Source organism: Diuraphis noxia, unplaced genomic scaffold, assembly GCF_037042655.1.
Source record: "Diuraphis noxia isolate RWA-SAM2 unplaced genomic scaffold, SU_Dnox_SAM2 contig0002, whole genome shotgun sequence".
In the NCBI taxonomy this organism is placed as follows: domain Eukaryota; kingdom Metazoa; phylum Arthropoda; class Insecta; order Hemiptera; family Aphididae; genus Diuraphis; species Diuraphis noxia.
Genome location: NW_028301712.1, coordinates 53,983,079 through 54,001,989, shown reverse-complemented (window position 1 = coordinate 54,001,989; position 18,911 = coordinate 53,983,079). Strand labels below are relative to the sequence as shown.

Below are 18,911 nucleotides of genomic sequence, written 5' to 3'. Positions count from 1 at the left end.
GACATAAATATTAAATATTTTGTTTTTACCCATTTGGCATTTGGCCATTTCTACTTAACCACAATAACCAGTATCACTCTGCAGTCAGCGTATTTTTCAATTTAGTATTTTAGTATTTAGTGTATTTACAGTTTTCAGTTTTCATATTGACAAATGGGAATTATTTGATGAATACACTATTAAATTTTAAATCAGATTATTAATACATTATTAATACAGAGACTAATTTTTTTTTGAAACATCGAAGGTCCTGTATAGTCTACTATTAATTTATATTATTAAATATAAGCGTTTTACTTGTAATTTGATGATAAGCATACATCGAACTGAAATCTTGTCATTATGTTTGTCTCTCGGTAATAGTGTATAATTTAAATTTGCTCAACTATATAAATACATATTTACACTATTTGTATAGTTCTTGTTTATGTGTTTTATTAAATTATCATTTTTTATGTCTAGGGGAGATATACCAAAACTGGAAGTTCAGTGGTCTCCAGTACATAAAAATAAATTTATTACTTGGGGTCCTGACATTCGAATGTACGAAGTAATAAACACCACCATTTCTGAAGGTTCTAAAAGTAGTGACACTCCAAAAGGTTTTATTAATAATGATTATACAAAATTGTTTATATTTTATATTTAAGTATACAATCTATAGTATTAAAACTTTTATAGGTTTAGTTTTGTCTTCTAATACAGCAGCTAATTTGTTAGCAACAAGTACAAACCACCGTTATGTTAAGTGCATTGATATATATCCAAAACCAGAGTCTGAAATTATGCTGGCTATTGGACATGCTAATGGCAAAGTGACTTTTTGTACATTTGGTTTAGCAACCGTGAATAATACGTTAGCTGGACTTGAATTAGGACCAAGTAAGAAAAATCAATTTAATTTAAAAATAAAATTTAATTTTTGTATTTTTATATTATTTAAGATTCACGCTTTTCTCGTCAATGTAATGCAATATCATGGAATCCAGTTAATTATAATTTATTAGCTTGTGGTTTGGATAGACACCGTTCTGATCAATGTGTTCAAATATGGGATGTAGAAAAAAGTCCTTTGATTAATGCTGAATTATCGCCAGGAAAACCATTCTTTGATTATGGAACGGGAGAAACTGCTCATTCTTTAGCTTGGTTTAATTCATCTCCTCATGTTTTAGCTGTTAGTTGCAATACTAAAAACATTCGTTGCATTGATATCAGAGGTAAATTTATTTAAAATACAGCTTAAAAATTACTAATTGGTAGCTTTAAGATTAAATTATATATATCAGCGATGGGTCAAACTGTTCAAATCTCAAACTGAACCGAATCGAGCCCTTGATGTTTGAATAAATTTGAAACAAACTATCTAGCATCTTTAACTGTTTGAAAATCAAACTCGATTTTGGGCTTAATAGCCACGGTAATTCAGAGAACAAATATTTGTATAATTCAAAAGTTATTTAAAAAAAAAATAAAAATTGATAGTGATTATTTAGAAATAATGACTATATAATCATTAATTAATGATAATATTTTGTATATACTTTGAAAATGAATAATAAATATGTTGAGGTCGACTTAAACTGATTCTAGGTTTAGTTTGGTAGAAAATATTAAAGTTCTGTTCAGTTCGGGTTTGAAAAAATTCAAAGTTAGGTTCGATTTAAAAAATCGGGATTCAACCCATCACTAGAATATATATATATATAACTAAGTTTTATAAAATTTAATTTTTAGATGCATCTAAATCAATAAATGTAACTCAAACTAGAGCAGTGTATGGTATTAATATAGCAGTGTATAACAATAACCATATTGTTTCATATTGTGATAATAGTATAGTTTTGTGGGACTCAAGGCATTTAGAAAAACCAGTTGTAACTTTAACACAGAGTAAAAGCGTTTCTAAAGTTCAATGGTGTCCGACAAGGTAAGATTTTATAAGTTTTAAACTTTTATTACTAACATTATTTTCTATTTATGTATAAATGTTTAAAAACATGTAATTTTATTTTATAAATTAGTGTTGATACATAAATGATAAATACATTTTCCTCTTGGGTATCGTTTTGTATTTTGTATTGTTTTTACTAGGCATAATTTATTAGGGTCTTTACAAAAAGACACTATGGCTATAAGCTTACATGATATGCAACAAAGCATGGATGAAGCTGAACCTTCTGCTTTAGAGAGAACTGTACATCCTGGACAAGGCAACATACATTTAGCTTCATTTTCATGGCATCCAACTCATGAAAATAGATTACTAGCTATTTCTCAAACTGGTAACATTTGTTTGGTACTTCTAATTATATTTCTTTGTAGTTTACATTTATTTTACATGACTATTTTAGGTGTTTTAAATGATTATTTTGTATTTGAGAGGATGACTTTGAATTGGTCCACTAAATCAAATATAGCTTGGACATATGGGCAGCACAACCTTAAATATATAAGTGATAAAGATTTAGTTTATTCTTCATTTGAAGATATATCAACTATTATTAAAATGCGTGCGTTTTCACAATATGGCATTAAAGTATAGATATTTTCAATTATAAAAACTTTAAATTTATTTTATCATATTTATTTCTTACTGATTTAGGACTTTGCAGAGAATGCTAAACTTGTAGATGATCCTATCATAAAAAACGTATGGAATTGGTTGGATTTAAATAGAAAAGTAACTAGGGCTGGTATTGTACCTACAACTCCAAATGTACCATTTCCAGGAATAAAGTAGGTAACTTAATAATATAAAGAAAACTATTAATATTACTTATTTGTCAAGCAACTTATATGTTTTGAGTGCTCTAATGAATGTATAGAATTTAAAATAGTGTTTTTTAGAAAATATTTCTTGTCTTATCATTTTCTTTTAAGAGGACGTTTCACCCGCATGTGTTGTCTCCGTCTTACAAGTGCGTAACATTGCAAAAACTGTTTCGCGCGGGAAAGAACCGAGAATGATACAGTTATAACTAAGAAATGAAATTTTCATCACATAAAAAGGAGAATTTTGTCTGTGCAATATCGTTTTTATTTTTTCGATATCAGAACTACAAAAAAAGTTATTCGTGCTTAAAAAACGCAAAATTAATGTATTATAAAACAATAAGAATTTTTTTTGTATAAGTGATATCGAAAAAATAAAAACGATATTGCACAGAAAAAAATCTCCTTTTTATGTGGTGAAAATTTCGTTTCTTAGTTATAACTGTATCTTTCTCGGTTCTTTCCCGCGCAAAGCAGTTTTTGCAATGTTACGCACTTGTAAGACGGAGACAACACATGCGGGTGAAACGTCCTCTTAAGGGCTGTTAAAATTCTTCAAGTTTCAGAAATTTCAGCTTAAAATATTTATGTAAATATTGGACCAAGGTTGAAGTAAATATAAAGCCCGAGTTTTGTTGATAAAAAATACATTGTACAAGATTTGAGATATTATGCTTAAAGTCAGTTTCATCTTAAAATTGTATCCTTAAAAACATAAAAATATATGAAAAATCATTCCATTGATCTACATAGATAGAATTTTAACATATTTCTAATTTGAAAAAATAATTTTAGAACTGTTCTTGGCTTAGATTCTGGATCTTCTATGCCTAAATCGGAACTAAAGCATGTTCAATGGGTTGATATCCAGGGCACAGTAAAAACTTATCGGTATGTATAAATTTTAAATTATCAAATAATCAGGAGAGGAATTTATTAACCTTGTAAGTTTTATAATTTCTTTGAGACCAAGGTTACATTTATTGATACACTTGTAGTATACCTTATATTTGGTAAGCTAGGCAATACGTCCAATGATGATTGAATTATGGTTTTCAGTTATTTTAATGTCTTCCTAGTACATTTGTTATCTAAGTATCTAGTATTGGATGTTATTTGGTTTATTGTTTGCATTTTTTTTTTTATAATCTATTTAAATGAAATCAAAATTATACTTATAATATTACTTAACATAAATTATTCATTTATTTAAATGTATTTCCTTAATTTTTAGGAGTTTAGCCAGGGATAATGCATTATTTTTATGTGACTGGGGATTTGATCGTAACAATGCATTACATATATCTGCTCTGTTAAGAAAATTAGAAAATGAAAATGCTCATACTAGAGCAGCTTCTATAGCAATTTTTAATTTAAGAATGCGTGATGCTATTGAAACATTGAATAAAGGTGCAAATCAACAACCCAATTTAAGCATGATTGCAATGGCTTTATCAGGTATAACTTTGTTTAAATGTACATTTGTTATTTAATCAAAAAGTATTTTATAATTATCTACTGAAAATTCTAAAAAATATTTCCATTGAGGATACTAATGATCAAAAGTGAAGCAAAGTCAATCACGTTTTTATTTTGGTGCAATACAATATTTTATGATTTTTAAACTAGGTGTTTAGAAATTTTAAATTAATAATAAATGGATAACTTATGTTTATATTTGAAGCATAACCAAAGAACTAAGGGGGCTCTAGCCCCCCTCCCATAGTTGAACAGTTGACTATGTCTATTTTAGTTTTATATTTTAATTTTCAAAGTAAATTGGCAATCTTTTAGAACTTCTATATAAATAATTATAATTTCCACACATCTTACGTATATTATGTTTATTGGAGTGTAATTTAAAATAAAAAAATTTGAAAAATATTATAAGGACTTGAAATAGTCATACTTTAATACATCTATAGTCAGTTATAAGTTAAAATTTATAACTGTCAATAACTGTATATTATTTTGACTATTATATAAAAACCTATTTGATTCCAAACAACTATATTCATAACTTAAACCTAATAAAACTACCTACTTCAGATTGTTCAAGTATTATAAATCATAATGGACAATTGAACTCTTATTTAAACATATTTTAATCTGCACGATAATCGACCAGCTGTCTAAATAACTTTTTCATAGTAAAATATTTGACCATATATTTTAATTATTAAAAACTAATTTTTCAAATTAATGAAATAAAATATATACTTTCAGGTTATAGTCCTGATAAATATAGTATGTGGCGTGAGTTATGTTCTAGAACTAGAGAAAAGTTAACCGATCCATATTTGAGAGCAGCATTTGCTTTTTTAACATCAGAAACAGAATCACATGACGCTGTTCTAGTGAATATTTAATTTCTTAAATTTAATATTTATCTTTCAGTTTGTGTATCAATATTTTTTCAGAACGAAGTTGGTATACCATTAGAAGACAGAATAGCCTTTGCTTCAATTTTTTTATCAGATATAAAATTAACTGAGTATATTAACACAATTACCGATAAATTGTTGGATCAAGGAAATTTAACAGCAATTTTTTTAACAGGTAAAATTTCAAAATTATTTTAAATGGAAAAAACACTAAATAGTAATCATCGAGTACCTCATAATTATGTAAGGGACTATTAGTATATTGTATGTATTAAAATTGATTAACAAGAAAAATAATTGTATATGATTAATGTCTATGATCAAGGCGTTCTGTCAGCCTAATGCCTATATTACTAAGTTTATTTCACTAAATTTAGTTTAAAATAATTTATTTTATGGTTAGTTGATTTAATTTTTCCCAAAAATATTATATTTAAATAGTATAAAATTTTTATAATAATGTTATACACTTATACATAATATACCTTACCATAAAACAATGTGAATAAGTTCATAATAAGCTTAATAGTTAAAATAAATCTAGATATTTTGAAAATATCATTAGGGCTCGATATGTAATGCACATAAAAAGTACTAAATATGCATGCACTTATGCGTTTAAAAAAGTAGAAATATGCACTTTTATTTTATTTTTTCTACAAAATGTTAATTTGCACAAAATTTTCGTAAAATTATAAATATAAAAAAGGAAAGTAATATATACCATATTCAAATAGAAAACTATTTAAACGATTTGTCGCAGATTGTTTGGTTTTCGACATAATGAAATAAAAAAAAATATAGGTTGAAGCAAGAATAATGAAGTTTAAAACTACAGCTAGGGCAGTAGGTCTATTTATGACATAAAAAATAATCATTGAATTATTTTACTAGAAAAGTATTTATAGAAAATCGTTGTATTTTGACATCAGTTGTTCCTATTTTAGATATTTTGTGTATTATTCTATTTCAGATAAATCTAGTTATAATTATAATATATTAATCTATCTACATTATATTAATCTAAAGGGAAAATATTGTTTTTAATGTCAAATGGAAATTTGAGAAATATGATACAAGAATATATAGTTACTACTAGTAAATTCTCTCAATATATAAATGTATTAATTTTTTTTATTTAGGAATTTTTACTCTGAATCTTCATAATGATTAAATGTTCTAAAAAAATTGCAAAATTAAGATATAAGCTCTAAAATCTAAAAATCACTTAAATATGCTCTGTAAACATTTGATATGATTTTCAAAGTGTCTCACAATACATTTCTATCTCACTTAGCAATAATTCTGTTTCAAAAAAAATATGCAAATGCAACGACTCTCGAGCCCTAGTGTGTAACAGTTCCAGGTCCCCAAGATATATTTTAATTACAAAAAAATAACTAAAATTGTTCATCTTTATTTAAATATTTAAATTTGTATACAAAAAAGGGGCAAATAGTTACTCTTTTGTGGAGTATGGATCGAGTATACCTAGTCAGGGAAAATTTGATTTTACCATAGATGTAGAAATTTTGAATTCAATGATAAATCTCAGCGTAAGCAAAAACAGTGTCTGAGAGTTGTTGGTCTGTCAGTGTCGGCCTATTGCTATTAAATATTATACTAATTTATTTATTTGGTATAAACTATAAATAGGTGACAATAGTATGCAATAACAACTGTAATGTATATAAACATACAATTTTGATTACCTTTGTACTTCAGATAGAGGACAATGTAAAAATGAATTTTCTATTTTTTGGCGATATTATGAACTACTCATTACATTTTTTATCCTAGATAGTATTATCTTAAATTTTGAGCCTTAACTATGCAATACACATTGAATTACTCTACATTTTAAATTATTCACAATTATAAAGAAAAGTATTCAGAAGTTATTGATATTTATTGATTTAGCATTCTAAGAAAAGAAATATAAATATTGGTAAAATAAATACAATTATTCATAATTTAAAATGATTTTTTTTTTTTTGCATTATTAGGTTCTTCTCCAGATGTAGTTCCATTATTACAAAGATATTTAGATAGTACAGGAGATATTCAGACTGTTAGTATATTAGTATTAAAAACAATCCCTAGTGAAATTGTTCATGAAAATGCAGTAATGATGAGTTGGATCAATAGGTATGAAATAATATTTAGATTTAAGAGGACGTGATACCCGCATATGTTGTCTCCGTCTTACAAATGCGTAACATGGTACATTTTTCGCTCAGCAGAACACGTGTAGCTCTGTTATACTTAAAAATTAGAGTGAATTCACCTCTTATAAAATTTAAAGATAATATTATTATCTAGACAACCTCATATGCTTTTTATTTTATATTAAATTTAAAGCGAGTTATGAGTATTTTAAAATTGTAAATTTTTTGTGCATCTTAAAATACTCATAACTTCCTTTAAAATTTAAATAAAATAAAAAGCATATGAGGTTGTCTAGATAACAATCATACCTTTAAATTTTATAAGAGGTCAATTCACTCTAATTTTTAAGCAAACGGAGCTACACGTGTTCTGCTGAACGTAAAATTTACTATATAATGCACTTGTAAGACAGAGGCAACACATGCGGGTATCACGTCCTCTTAATATTTGTTGTATTTAATTATGTTGTTTAAATTTATCATTAGTTACCGAGATATGTTAAACCAATGGAGAATGTGGCACATACGAGCCAAATTTGATATAGCCCTTAAAGCAGTAAAACCTCCACCCCAAAATGTTTTTTTATCTTGCAATTACTGTGGAAAAAATATCTGTCCAGCAGCTGATGAAAAGGAGAAAGAAAGTGAAAAGGAAACAAAAGTTCTAAGAGTAAAAGAACAAACAGAGAACGGATCAAATAATTTCAAAGTATGTTGTCATTTTACCCAAAAATTATTTATTAGTTTGAATTATTTTATATTTATATTGAATAGATTTATATTCAATATTAAAGTTTTTATTTTATTGAAGCCCAAAAAAATTATTAATCTTAATTAAATCACCAAAATCAAAATCAGAAATAAAAAACCAGAGGTTTTGATATATACAAGTAACTTGAAGTTAAATAAATAGATCACAGATTTTTACTATTGTCAGCTAACTTATTGTCTTATCCACAGAAATAATGTCCATTACTCATCAAATATCAAATCCATAAATTATTTATACATATCTTTTTTATCTGCTTACAGTATAGTGGAATGTAGTTTATATATGTTTATCCTATATAAAAAATAATGTAACCAGCATTTTGCATACCTCAACATAAAATATATATTTTTAATTAATAAGAAACTATTTTTCAGTTTACATCATGCCCCAATTGTCAAAGTCCGCTGCCTCGGTGTGCGTTATGTCTTGCACATTTAGGCACTGCCAGTGCCAAAGTACCATTAAGAAAAACATCTGGCAAACAATTAACATCTAACAATGCATATGTGATGACTGGGCAAAGTGCTAATAGTTTTTCATATTGGTTTTCATGGTGTCCTACATGTAATCACGGAGGTCATTCTAATCATATCAGTGACTGGTTTAAGTAATTATTTTAATAGTTATACACTTCAATATATGATATACATAAAATTTATTTATTTGTTATCATTTTTTCTAAGGAATCACTTGGAATGTCCAGTCGCTGATTGTGTTTGTCGATGTTATTCTTTGGATTCAACAAGTCGCTATTGCTCTGTATAGCGCCGCCAGAGGTCAGTTAAAAATGAATAGCAAATTTAAGGAAAAGCAATATTACAAATAAAATAAAAATATTAACAGTAATAACAAATGAGTTTTTCTTTTCTTAAACATCAAGATGTGAGAAATATTAGTCGATTTTTAACAGAATAACAAGAAAGTAAATAAAAAATAAGTAAGGGAATCATAACCATCTCCTGTCATTACTAGGCTATTTGTTACAGGATGTAGTGGTAATAACTATATTAAAACATTTTTGAACATAATAATAAATAAATTTTGTTTAAATATTAAATTTACAATGATAATATAATTATTTTCACTCTAAAGGTTTTTTATATATAAAATAACAAAAAAAAATCTTAAAAATGTTCAATAATAATTAATTTCTGGTCTATAAATCGTAATTTCTACGCTTTTTAGCCTGAATTTAGCTATAAAAAAATATAAAAAGACTTTACTCCATTCCAAACGTATTACTTTCATCTATAGCTAACAAAAGTTTTTCACAAAGTATGTTTTGAGTAGTGTATGGTGGTAAATCTAGACGATTGAAACATGTATGTGCCCTAAAAAATAAATACATAAATATAAATAAATTATTTTTCATATACTAACAGTAATCTCTACATGAACATGGATTAAAAATGGACTATTAATACCATATCGTTCCAAACTGTTTTTGTTATAATGTAGGTAAAATCATTTATTTTAGAAAATATAATCAAGTCTGATAAAAAAATTATAACAATTAAATATTACCTGGGTAAACTGTTGGCTTTGCCCCACTTTTCAATACAAAACTTTCTGGGACTATTTGAACCACGAAGAGCAGAGAATCCTTCGTAAGGTATACTAGATGTGCCAGTTACAAACTGAAGTAGTCTTAATCTTTGCTCATTAGTAAACTGTTCTATTGAAGACCAAAACCATCTAATAACTTGGTGTCCATCATGGTAACCTTAAATTAATTTTGATATTATTAGAATAATACATTTTAATAACATGCATAATATATAGAATTTAGTTAATATTATAATATAAATGCCAAATTGCATGAAACATGTCTTAATTTAACGGAACAATCATGGACCACTAAATCTTAAAAGGTCAGTTAGTTCATCATTGACAAAAATTAATTTTCTTAATTAACAACCAAGCCATGTGAATAAATTTAAATTTACGATCATATTATAAATTGTATTAATAAAAAGGAAGCAAGGAAATGTAATTTAAAAAAAAAATTGTTGAAAAGGGTTTAAAATTTCAGTGACAAAGAGTATGAATTTAAAATAAATATAATTATTGAGTTTGGTAAATTAAATAAAAAATAATGCACTAATTGTATTTACAATAACAAAAAAAAAAATGCATTTGTTTTAACAAAATCTTTAAATGTTTTTAGTTACTAAGATCGCATGTTGGTTAAGTTTACTTTTAAAAAACAACTGAAATTTAAGTGTTAAAAAAATGTACTCCATTATATGTTACCTGATCTATATTCTGTGTTATTTCTCCAGTCAGATAAATCTATTTCAACAGTTCCGGCAATGACTAGTTCTAATTCTTGAGCGTCAAAGACTGATACTAATCGTGGATCAACTACATCATAAAATCCTTGAACCAGAGCTCCAGTTTGTTCGGTAACACCACGTTCCAATCGCCATTTTACTATTTTATCTATATATTCCTGTGGAAAAATCAATTTTATTATTAAATATATGATGTCTATATAAATATAAAAAAATGAGATTTATTATATATTAACCTTTTTATTTTTATCAGTAACAAAAATTCGTTGACCTCCAGGTTTTAACTCCTTTTCAACTGTTTGACCAAATACTTCTTCAGTGACTGAAAATGTTAAGTCCAACATTTCTCCTGATATATCTCTTTCTTGTACCCAACATAAGGATTGATGGAATTCTCGATCAACAGATTCTAAGTCGCTCAAACTCATAGGTCTAAAATTTAAGTTTGAAAATATTATTTAAATTTATAAAATCAATCACAATTTTATACTCACAGCTTTAATAGAGTTTTGTAAAATGGCCGAGTGAAAAAAGCATCCAATAGATATTGGTGGACTAATGCTAAACCTAAAACTCGTCCGCTAAATCTAAACCAGTCTTCTTTATTATTTACAAATGCCGCCGACATAGGTGATATTTGAACAGTATAAGTATCATTAGCCGAATATTCAAAAAGGCCGTAATAGGGATTGAACAATTCTCTGGATATCAAAAAGAAGAACTCTCTTGATGGTCCACCATAATCAAGTCCTTCTTCGTTATCAAACTGTGCAGATAGTTTACATTTTTGTAAATCTTTTTTAGGCATGCTCATTATTTTATTGTATGCATCTTGAAGTAGATGATCTCGCCGTACATCAATTCTAAAGAATTTATAACAATTTTTTATTCTTATAATTCTTAACATTTTATAATCTTAACATTACTTAAGTTTTCCTGGTCCTTGTCCATATCCTTTAGTTTCCAATTTTTTGTAAAAGTTCCTAAGTTTTGCTTCAAAATCTCTTTTGAATGGAGGAACTGTTCTATTTGCCCTATTCATTATAGGCGATTGTTGAGGAGATACTCTTGTGTCTCTGACTCTTACTGGTACATAACTCATTATCTCATTCTCAAATAGACTAAAATATAATAAGTTTAATATTATTGTAAATCATCTACGCGAGCAGTTATAAAACAAAATCACTTAGAAATGTATGTAGCATATGCGGTGCACAAAGTTAATAGTTTTAAAAATAATCAGATAATATAATATTGAGATTGATAGAAAATATTTAACTAATAAGGGAATGATAATAACTTAACCAAAAACAATTTAATATAATAATAATAATTAACACAATTCACAACTGTTATTAGTTAGTAATAAATAATAGCAAAAGTATTTTGCTTGCTTGTAACTGTTTTTGATATTTTATTTGAAATGGTAAATAAACATTATTAACATGTAAGTGGTACTGATCTATTGATTTAACCTTTAATTAAGTCCAGTTGTTTAAGATATATAAAAAACAATAACTTAATATTCAACAAAATAATATAAAATTGCTAAAAAAATTAAATATTATTAATAAAAGCTATATTATTTGAGACACTAAATTAGTTATATTCTTCTAATTTTATACACATTAACAGCAACTAAGAGTATTAATATTATATTTGTAATTAAATTATTAGATTACACACAGTGTTTATATATTAAAAAAATAAATAGCTAAGTCAAAAATATGGTAAAAAATTAAAATCAAATATTGTGTTCACCACTTTGTTGTATGAGCCAAATGTATAGCCAATATAGTAATTCCCACATATGAAATATAATAACTAATCATGATATAAATAGTATTTACCTTAACAAAATATTGAGTTCTAGTTCATTCCCAAATGTATCTAGAGATGGAATACCATCAATTCTAATTTGGTTTATTTTATCTTTTAGATTTTGGTCAGTAGATAATTGTGGATACCGTTCAGCTAAAATTTCCAATATATTTGGTTGTCTTATAAAAGCGACCACTTTTTCATTATAGGCAGTTGGTATATCCACTGTATCACAAAGCATGCTATCAATATGAGTAATAGTTGGGCGAGGAGGAGGTATTGGAGGTTCTTGAGATGTAGATGGCAATGGCACAGAAAGATCATTTAATGGTAAACGTGGGTCAATAAAAGTAGTCATTTTTGTGGTATGGTCCATAAAAAATACCTATAACATTTAAAAAGTTGAATACATATTTTATTTTGTTATATAAATTTCATTTTGTTCTACTGCCTCTGACCTTTCCAGCAGCATCAGTTTTTGATGTCCATCCTCTAGGTAGTGTAATCCTTGTATTGGCAAACAAATTTAAAAGGCTAACCAAATCACTATGACTTTGATACCGTTGAAATAATGATGGATGATTTCGAATTTTAGGCACAATATATTTAAGCGATGATGAGCTATTATAAAGTGCTAAAGCTCTCTATAAAAAATGTTAAAAATTAATTCATATACTAAGGAAAAAAAAAATACTTGATCATACTTGATTTTGCTGCAATAAAGTTGGAAATTCTTTTTTACTAATAAACTGTAATGCTACACATGCATTATCTCTAAATTTAGTTTTAGACGAATCTAATCTTAATGAATCGGTTCTAGATAATGTATTACATTCTGGTTCTTGTGAAATAGTTCTACGTATACTTTGGTACCTAAAATTTTATTACCATAGATATATTATTATTCACAGTTAAAACAGAAGCATAATATAAGTAAATTATTATTGGATAGGTGAAATGACCTTCTGTCTAATTGTTGCCTTTGTTGATAATAATGCATATCACAATTTTGCCGAGAAGGACGATGCCAAGTAGTTGTCCGATTAAGATGGTCTATATAAAATATTCTACCATGACTATCCATACGAGCTTCCCAATCTAATTAAATAACAAGAATATAGGTTATTAGTTATACATATTATAAAATAATTAAAATCTAGTACCTGGAGGAAGTGTGGTATCTCTTCTACTTTCTGATCTTCTTGGCTTTCTATTTTCATCAGTTAACATCATAAATCTTGAATGTTCTCTTGTATCATTTGATAATGTTTTTTGAACAGAACACTTCATGTTAACATGATCTCCAGCTCGACTAGAAGCTCTAGTTAAAGGCCTATGAGTTTTAGACTCAACAATAGGAGACACATTGGTAAAATCAGAACTATCCATTAGACCTTTAGGTTTTAACTGACGTAAGGCATCTAACGGAATATTAGAAGTTGGTGGCATCGCCCAAGTTCTCTCTAAAGGTTTATGTTTATAGGTTCGTGGAGGCAGAGGTGGAGGAGGGGAATCTGGAACAGGAGTATCTGACCAGATTTTAAGGTAATCATTGTTTTCAGCAACTGGTAGTTTTTTATCAACATGTTGAACATGAACATCAACTTTAGTTTCAATAATTTTAGTTCCAGATTGTGTTAATTTGTCTGAATTTTCACATGTTTCTGTACAGTTTTCACACACTTTGGACTGTTTAGCATTCTCGTTACTGTCTGCTGCTAACTTATACACAGAGTCAAGGTCAATCGGCTGTGATTCAGCCAGACAAGACAAGCCGCTGCAGTAACGGAAGCAAAAGAATTTCCCATATCCTAAGAATATATTTTTGATATTATAAAAGAAAATGCAAAAATAAATGTTCATAATAAATAATTGTACCTTCATTCATGGATGAGCAGTGTGGAAAATCAACTAACCACATTGCACTTCTTTTTGACGTGCCATTGACTGGTTGTGTATATCGAGCTATACAGGTCATAACATTTTTCTCATCTAGAAAAATATAAAGATTACTCAGCCACTTAAAATTTAAATCTTGAAAAATGTATGTTTCTATAAATGTTAAAAATTAAATTTTTTGTATACTTAATAGTAAGTACAGTCATAGATGTTGAATAATACATTAATCATACTTTTATCTATAAATCATTTGATGATATCTAGTATACTTTTTTCATTTTATTTGATTTATTAATAAAAATACCTTATGAACATCTATTAATTTAAATTGTGAAAATACACTTTTATTAATAACCTTTGTACTTTTATTAATTAGAAATAAGTAAGAGAAAAATGTATGATACATCGAAACTATGTTAAATATGTTGATATTGATGTTTGGTATGGAGATAGCATGAACATCAAGAAAAAACACAGGCCACATTTTTTTCAAATTAAATCTAAAGGATACGACACTAAATAACCACTATAATGTGATGATATTTCACGTCAAATAATAGATCAGTCACAATCCCAAAGAATCTTAGACACTAAACATCAGAATATCTTAAGGCTAAGATGCTAAAAGTTCCACAGCAACAATGGTATCAATTAAATGCTGAACAACAAAGAAGTCATGATTTAAATGTAAGATATGGATTGCCACATTTAATTATGACAAAATAAATGTACTGTATTTATCATTGAAGAAGAATGGATAAAATTTATAATTTTTATGTGTTTAGTTGAAAGAAGAAACCAAGAAATAGTAAGTATATGTTGATATGGTGACAAAACCTCACATTACTAGATGAAGCAAGCGGAACCCTTAAATACTCTACTTCTAAACAAATATAATAAATGTAATGAAAAGTGATTTTTTTTTAAGAATTGGAAAATATAATTTATCCTTTCTGATGACTTAATTTGATGTAAATACTGAAGTCATAATATGCCTAACTTACCAACTCACCATAAAAAAACTACTTATATTTGAGCAAAGGTCGTATCTAGTATAATACTATTACAGTGAAACCTCCTTTAACGGACAACTCTCAATAGTGAACACTTCCAAATAACAGACGGAATTATAATAGCGGACGATGTTTGACCGAGAGTGTCCGGTATTTAGAGGTTTCACTGTATACATAAATAAGAATTATTTTCATAATATAAATATCATATTGGAACATACATCAATTTTTAATTTAATTTTCTAAGTATTTCAATAAAAATTTGCTTTAGACAGTCAGTTAAACTATAGGTTATATTTTTTTTATAAAAAATGGCATCCACTATGATTACTTAAAATATTAAGTATATTGATTAGTTTAAAAATAGAAATTGTAAAATACGTATCTTAATTAAATAAAAATAATTTTGCATATATATATCCACAGTACAGATTTTAATATTATTTATAATTTTACAATTATTTGAAACATGATTGAAACCTATGGTATGTAGGCAGTAATGTACTAATGTGTTGTCAACGTATAATCACTCGATACTAGATCACTTGAAATGATACGACATCAAATTGTTTTCTGATTTTCTGAGCACATCTAATAGCAATATGCTAACAATAGTATTTGTATATAGTATATATAAAAAAATAAAATATATATATAGTATTTTATGTTAATTTATATTTTTTAATATTATATAGAACACAAATAATAATTTAGATCAAATTGGTTTTCAATATCTCCTAATTTTCATAAAAATATATATGAACAGCGTACATTTTATAAACTATATAAGAAATGTTAACAGGATATTTTATTTTATTTATAACTTTAATCGTTAATATATTTGGTAACTTATCGGTATAGTATGGATAATAATAACTTCTTTCAGTTTTGAATTTTTAATTATTGGAGTTATAAACTAAAATATTCATAAACTATTTACAGCAATTTTCCAAAACTTAAAATTGTAAATCTATTGAATTATAGATTAATAAGATGAAATAAGTAAAAATTTAATTTGTTAATGTAAGAGTTTCTAAAGCAAATGAATAAAGAATATCTAGGAACGTTGAAAAAATAATTTTAATAGTTCCACTACCAACAATTTCCATTATGTAAATTTTAGATGTTAAAATAAAACATTATGTGTACAACACTATTATTTTTAAATAATAAATAGATAGGTACCAATATTAAGTAGGAATCCCAAATTTTCAATTGAAATAAAATAGAAACGTGTTACTGTTTATTACATAGGTAATAAACTTTTCTTAGTTAGAATAATTTTGAAAATATTTTTATAAAAATAGGTACCTATATTTAGTAAATTTATTTTTAAATAATTATACATTTAATCAATAAGTAAATCAAATTATCAATTTTTAATTTTTAATTACATTAGTTCTTAACAACTTAAAAAGAACAAAACAAGATACTATTATATTATTTTGCTAATTATACTAGATATATCAATATAATGCACCTACTACCTAACTACAATTATAAGTATAATCGGGATGACCAATGTTAAGAATATGTTTTATCAAATAGGAATATAATATTGCGTTAAACAGCATAGATATTAGATGATATTAATGTACAAGATTTGGTCATGTTGAATGAAATATTCTTGCGCAATATAAAATCAACAATGCTAAACACATTGAAGGCCTTATGTGATCGTATATTATACATATGTACATATCTAACATATTATAAAGCATAGTTTCAAAACTTACCTTTTAAGAAGCATCGAAGGGTTTGCAATAATTACTTGAGCAACACTAAATTATATAAAATTAAACGCGAAAAACACCAACCGGAAGTGAATAACAGATACTAAGTCCGTAGAATACCATTTAACAGGATTTTAAAAACACACGCTCACAGAGAGAGAGAAAAATAATACTCATATAAAAAGCAGTGCCATGCCCTTAGAACGGATATATATGACCATTTGCCAATGAATGAAGTGAATAGATGAATGAAACGGAAACCCCCCGCCCGCCGACCCCACTCTCACTTCCGGTACATAACCCAAAATTACTATGGGCCACGAAAACATGAATGAACACAATGCTACCAACTTAAACAAGCATCATTTTACAGAAATTGATTTCTATTTTTTTTGCCAACATTACAGTTTTTGATGAAAAAAAATTAAATATATTATTTATTATAATTATAGTAACTACATAAAATATAAACAATAAATATAAATTACTAGATTTGATAAAAATAAACACTTCATCAAATTTGTATACCATTAAAATTAATGAACATACAGTAACACCTCATTATATAGAAAATTAATAACAAATTGTGACCATGTCTAAATTGATATTAACTAAAGTTTTTCGATGTTATTAAAATAAAATACTATAAAGTTTTAGTAGTTTTACTAATTAAATTTAATATACTAACCTAATTTGTAACATCCAATCCAGTCTTCAGTTTGTCGATCATCTTTAACAATGTTCCATAATATCTTTATAGATAATCGTAAACCATCTTCAGATAAATGAACTTTATTTATAAATACTTTTAGATATGTGTTGTCCACATCTGAATTAACATAGACTGGTTCGTTTTTGTTATTTTTGAGAATACTATTGTTAACCGATGTTGACAAGTTTTCAATTGAATCATCATTAGTATTTGGGTTAATCCTTACTTCCAATATATTTACAACAGATTCTTCTGAAATGGTCTCTTCTTGCAAAATTCCATCGGCACTTTGTAAGATTTCTGCAGCCAGGTTGAGATTTAAAAATGGAACAATATGTAAAAATTATTTAATCAAGTATTTTTCAAGGTTTTTAAAATCTATCATAACATTGAAAAATAAATAATTAGCTTTAAAGTAAAAATATTCTACAAAATTCAAAATTGCTGAATGAGACCGAACTCTAAAGTTAAACTGAACATTTAAGTATTTAATATTCATTTGGATTTGATACAAACTTGAAACTAAAAATTTTCCTAAATTTTAGTATGATAATATCATTCATTGTTAAGGACCTTGAATACCGTGGTAACCATGAACCAAAATCGTGATACTGGTAACCTAATAATATGTTAACTTGGTGGTAACCATTAATATTATCATTTGGGGGATAAGAAAAATCAAAAAATTTCTTTTGTAATATCATATCATTCATATCGTACTATCGTAGTTAATAACATACTAAACATTGTATGCTTGTCTAATGTCTATGGTTAATAAGAAAAAGCATGAATTAACGTGTTAATAGTAATATTTTATTTAAGTTAAGAACCATAATTGCTTTTAACTATTTAGAAGTTCATTTCTGACGCTGGGTTCTACCTATATAGTTTTTTTTTATTATAATATTTAAAAAAAATTTTCTTAGTTCTTATTTATATGTATCTAATTTGAATACTAACAATGATAAATCTTTTAAATTAAATAGGTAAATATACTACATAAATTAATTTAATTTAATTTTTGTATTTTATCCAGGGTAAATGTTTTTTTGTTTTTAAATAAAATAAATTTTTTTATTAAAGTTTAATATTTTTCAGATTATGATGAATGCCAGTACATGTTTTGATTATGATAAAAAAATTGATGAACTTCTGATGAGCGAAAATTATACAGCTGAAAAATATTATATTGAAGGGACTGAGAATTCTTCAAAAAATGCTTACAAGGAAGGTTTTTCAATAGGTTATCAAAAAGGTTGTGACATTGGATTAGAAATTGGTTTTTATGCTGGTATTTTAATTGCCATAAAAAAGTTACTCCAATCAAAAATAATTATACT

General features: G+C 26.4%; 2 protein-coding genes across 4 annotated transcripts; one reads left to right on the top strand and one right to left on the bottom strand.

Annotated features, from left to right (window-relative positions):
• The first annotated feature begins 28 nt into the window (after nucleotides 1–28).
• On the top strand, nucleotides 29–10,620 carry mio (GATOR complex protein mio). The gene is made up of 17 exons (XM_089219976.1): nucleotides 29–356; nucleotides 463–602; nucleotides 682–882; nucleotides 945–1,220; nucleotides 1,738–1,930; nucleotides 2,095–2,285; nucleotides 2,355–2,539; nucleotides 2,606–2,739; nucleotides 3,571–3,666; nucleotides 4,010–4,233; nucleotides 5,002–5,132; nucleotides 5,196–5,334; nucleotides 7,166–7,307; nucleotides 7,814–8,036; nucleotides 8,474–8,706; nucleotides 8,783–8,875; nucleotides 10,382–10,620. The coding sequence occupies exons 1-16, from the start codon at nucleotides 343–345 to the stop codon at nucleotides 8,862–8,864; spliced, it is 2,604 nt and encodes an 867-aa protein (XP_089076102.1). The 5' UTR covers nucleotides 29–342; the 3' UTR covers nucleotides 8,865–8,875; nucleotides 10,382–10,620.
• Nucleotides 8,936–18,086, bottom strand: LOC107171994 (E3 ubiquitin-protein ligase HECW2-like). 3 transcript variants are annotated; one of them, XM_089219975.1, is made up of 14 exons: nucleotides 17,666–18,086; nucleotides 17,548–17,589; nucleotides 14,093–14,206; nucleotides 13,378–14,025; nucleotides 13,177–13,312; nucleotides 12,919–13,087; nucleotides 12,673–12,858; nucleotides 12,244–12,599; nucleotides 11,320–11,514; nucleotides 10,888–11,256; nucleotides 10,630–10,825; nucleotides 10,353–10,551; nucleotides 9,624–9,822; nucleotides 8,936–9,430 (listed from the first exon to the last, which is right to left on the bottom strand). In XM_089219975.1, the coding sequence occupies exons 3-14, from the start codon at nucleotides 14,190–14,192 to the stop codon at nucleotides 9,319–9,321; spliced, it is 2,865 nt and encodes a 954-aa protein (XP_089076101.1). In that variant the 5' UTR covers nucleotides 14,193–14,206; nucleotides 17,548–17,589; nucleotides 17,666–18,086; the 3' UTR covers nucleotides 8,936–9,318. The 3 variants fall into 3 exon arrangements, with proteins under 3 accessions (XP_089076101.1, XP_089076099.1, XP_089076100.1); XM_089219973.1 differs by having other exon boundaries at nucleotides 17,548–18,086; XM_089219974.1 differs by lacking the exons at nucleotides 17,548–17,589; nucleotides 17,666–18,086 and adding an exon at nucleotides 16,863–17,082.
• Nucleotides 18,087–18,911: the final 825 nt, after the last annotated feature.

Excerpts from the sequence above, each read along its gene's own strand:
- LOC107171994 (XM_089219973.1), bottom strand. The coding sequence starts at position 14,192 with ATGACCTGTATAGCTCGATATACACAACCAGTCAATGGCACGTCAAAA. Across the intron at positions 14,026-14,092 it reads CTGCTCATCCATGAATGAAG|GATATGGGAAATTCTTTTGC; the intron begins GTACAATTATTT and ends ATATATTCTTAG. Across the intron at positions 10,826-10,887 it reads TACAAAACTCTATTAAAGCT|ACCTATGAGTTTGAGCGACT; the intron begins GTGAGTATAAAA and ends CTTAAATTTTAG.
- mio (XM_089219976.1), top strand. Across the intron at positions 1,931-2,094 it reads GTTCAATGGTGTCCGACAAG|GCATAATTTATTAGGGTCTT; the intron begins GTAAGATTTTAT and ends TGTTTTTACTAG. Across the intron at positions 2,540-2,605 it reads TTTCACAATATGGCATTAAA|GACTTTGCAGAGAATGCTAA; the intron begins GTATAGATATTT and ends TTACTGATTTAG.